Source organism: Mandrillus leucophaeus, unplaced genomic scaffold (assembly GCF_000951045.1).
Source record: "Mandrillus leucophaeus isolate KB7577 unplaced genomic scaffold, Mleu.le_1.0 Scaffold473, whole genome shotgun sequence".
Taxonomy (NCBI): Eukaryota; Metazoa; Chordata; class Mammalia; order Primates; family Cercopithecidae; genus Mandrillus; species Mandrillus leucophaeus.
In genome coordinates, this window is record NW_012105065.1 from 1,111,621 (window position 1) to 1,115,233 (window position 3,613).

At 38.8% G+C, this 3,613-nt stretch overlaps 1 protein-coding gene across 1 annotated transcript in view; it reads left to right on the forward strand.

Annotated features, from left to right (window-relative positions):
- Positions 1-3,613, forward strand: part of GPM6A (glycoprotein M6A) — a 388,474-nt gene that overhangs the window by 377,543 nt on the left and 7,318 nt on the right. Inside the window, 1 exon segment of the mRNA XM_011995126.1 lies at positions 3,159-3,262. Within this exon segment, the coding sequence (XP_011850516.1) occupies positions 3,159-3,262 (104 nt within the window).

Here is a 3,613-nt window from a genome sequence, read left to right on the forward strand (position 1 = left end):
GGTGGGCTGTCCGCATGCGCAGTGGCTGACCAGCACTTGGGAGGGACCGTACGTGCAGTGTGTTTTCTGGAGTTTCGCGCATGCTTATTTGAGATGTTTCTCACTTATCATTTGAGTGTTCCTAGAGGAAGGTCATATATCAGTTACACTCTGCCATTTTGCCTCTTAGTGTGCATGCTTGAGCCTGCTTGTCCTACTCCTGAGTTCGTATCAGAAAGCTACTGATCACCAGCTACAGGTGTTTCTTTATTGGGAGCCAGCTGTGACCAATTATTATTTTAGAAAGACAGTTAACAAGTGCCTGACTGTCACCTGATGGTGGCCTGACATCCTGGGTGGGTGATGAGTTGGGGAACTCTCTTGCTCTGCTCATGTCTGACTACCTACCTACTGTAACAATAGTATTTTTTTAAATGATGTAGAAAGGTTTCATGAATAGTTGTCATTTGAAGGACAGGAGGAACACAGCTCTGGGAATATTCTTGTCAGAAAGAAGAACCGGTACTAAGTTACCAAGCCAATATGACACCTGGTTTCTCAGGAAACAGCAGGGAAGCCAGTGTGCCCGAAGTAGAATAAGAGAGCAGGAGCAAAGATTGAAATGAAGTTTACAAGTTCCCATGATGTACCATCTTGATAAGTGCATTACAGAACATTACAGGTATGGGGCTTTATTCTGAGGGGAATAGAGAGTCATTACAGATTTTGGCAGAGGAAGGAGATGGTCTGACTAATAACAGAAGGATTACTCTGGCTGCTACTTGAAGAATGGTTTGTAGGAAGGGTAGAAGCGAGGAAGCCAGTTAGCATATGATTGTACTAATCCCAGTGGGAGATTTTGGTGGCTTGGATCAGGAGACGGCAAGGGAGGTGGGAAGAATCGGTCTGATTATGGATATATTTTGAACATAGAGGCAGCAGTATTTTCTGGTACATTGCATATAGGGTTTGGGGGGAAAAAAGAGAATTCAGGGAGGAATTTCTTTTGACTGAGCAAATGGTAAGATTTGCTATCAAGAAAGATAGGAAAGGCTATGAGAAGTGTTTGCTTGGGAGTGGAACCAGCAAAGGAGAAGAGCAGAAGTTTTTTTAAACTGCTTATTAGAAATCCAAATAGAATTGTCAGATAAGAAATTGGATATATGAATCCTGATTTCAGAAGAGAGATATGGGATGGCCACATAGATTTAGGAGTTGTTGATAATATTTAAATATCTGGGACTGGATGAGATATGCATGGGAGAAAAAGGGCTGAGGAGTGAAGGGTGGGAAGCTCCAACTTAAGAGGTCGGAGAGAAGAGGAGGCAACAGACAAAAATATGAGAAGAAGGAGCCAATGAGATAAGAAACGTAGAAACTGAAAAGTATAGATTTTAGAAGTCAAATGAAGAGAGCATGAAAGAAAAGGTGGGCATCAACTGTGTTTAATACTGCCAACTTGCAAGAAGATGGAAACTGAGAATTAATCCTTGGAGGTCATTAGTGATCTTTATAAGAAAAATTTCCATGGAGAGGGGTTAGGGCAAAATCTGACTTGAGAGGGTTTAAGTAGAAATGAAAGGAACGGAATTGCAATGCGGTTAGGCAACAATTTTTAGGTGTTTTGCTGAAAACATGAATTGAGAAATGGATAAGGAAACGTAAGTACAACATAAATATTCCACAGAATAAAGTCTGTAATGGATTACTATGAAGAGAGAGAGCCTTGACCAGAAGCTTTTTCAACAATGGTGATTTTTAGGGAGGAAATCTCATGAGAAAATCCTTTTAAATTTGTACCCACTCTTAGAACCATCTTGGCAGAAAGGGAAGGTTGTAGAGAGGGATCTCTGTGTTTGTTTACTGCAAATAGATTTTTTCACACTGAAATAGATTCCACAAACTATTTGCAAAGGAGAAACTAACAACAGGAGCTCTGTAAGAGAGGGAGAATTGATGATACCCCATAAAGCTAAGAATATGTAAATACATATACATATTAAAACTAAATAAAGAAGGCCTGGCACCATGGCTCATACCGGTAATTCCAGAACTTTGGGAGGCTGAGGCGGGCAGATCACTTGGAGTCAGGAGTCTGAGACCAGTCTGGCCAACATGGTGAAACTCATCTCTACTAAAAATAGAAAAGTTAGCTGGGTGTGGTGGCATGCACCTATAATCCCAGCTACTCTGGAGGCTGAGGCATGAAAATTACTTGAACCCGGGAGGTGTAGGTTGCAATTAGCTGAGATTGCACCACTATACTCCAACCTGGGTGACAGAGTGAGACTCCATCTCAAATAAAACAAACCAAACCATAAAAATAAAACAACAACAAAAACAACTAAAGAGCAACAAATGCTAAAGGCTTAGGTGTTAGAATGTCCTCAATGTGTTTTATCATGCCTGTATGTGTTTAGCACTTCAAGAGCTCCGAAAATGAAATTGAAGAGCCATCATCAGATGAACTTGGTTACTTTTCCTCTCTAAGATGAGATGAAGAGACAAGCCAGTGAATTACCTCTGTGCTCGTTTTAAAAATGTAGTGTTCTAGGCCCAACATTCATAGATTCCCATCTATTCTATCTATCAGTTTTGTGTTAGAGTCTAAAAATACATATTTTTCACAATTTCCTAGGTGATTCTACTGCAGTTGGTCTACGAACCAACTGGAACAGGGGTAAATAGAAGTGAAATGGCAACTTTTCATTTCCTGTTACTAATAGCATTGTTTGCAATATTGGCAGAAAAAAAAGTACTCCTTTGGGCAATATGCTTTTATAGATTAACAGAAGCATTGCACCAGCTGAACAAATTTAGATCCTGACTTCAGCACAGTCTGGGGCATAGTTAACAAAATAATTGTGATGCCTATACTATCACATTAATGGGCCAAACCAATGAACTGGCTATAATTGAATCTGGAAATTCTGGTGGTGAGATTCAATTAAGTTCAGATTGAAATTATTTGAATTGCTTGAGGGCTGAATAGTTTGGCATATTATATTCATAATTCTCTGCATAGTTATTATCCACAATGAAAGCTAAATAATTTTTCTACTATAACATAAGATAAAATGGAACTTGCTTAGATATGATTAGCAAAAACTTTCATTTTTTTCTCTCTTGGCTCTTCAAAACATTTATACTGCTAAACTGTCATTTTCTACACATTGTAGGAATTGTGACAATTGGAGAGGAAAAGAAAATTTGTACTGTATCTGAGAATTTCTTGAGGATGTGCGAATCTACTGAGGTGAGTGGTTTTACAGCCTTTAATTTTGTCAGAATTTTAGCATTCATTTTGTTATTTGGATAATGTCTTAAAACTAAATCTATATTGAATTTTCCCTTTATTCTATCAGAGGCAATTTTACTTGAAGTAGTGTTATTCAGGGGAGTAAAGGCTAAATAGGAATTAGATGCTCTACATATTTCAATAAACATTATAATAACTATTTCAAATTTTCTGGAAACTCATTTTAATGAAGGCTGAAAACATGACGAAGTTTTTTTTTGTTTGTTTTTGTTTTTGTTTTTGTTTTTGAGACGGAGTCTCGCTCTGTTGCCCAGGCTGGAGTGCGGTGGCACGATCTCGGCTCACTGCAAGCTCCGCCTCCCAGGTTCACGCCAT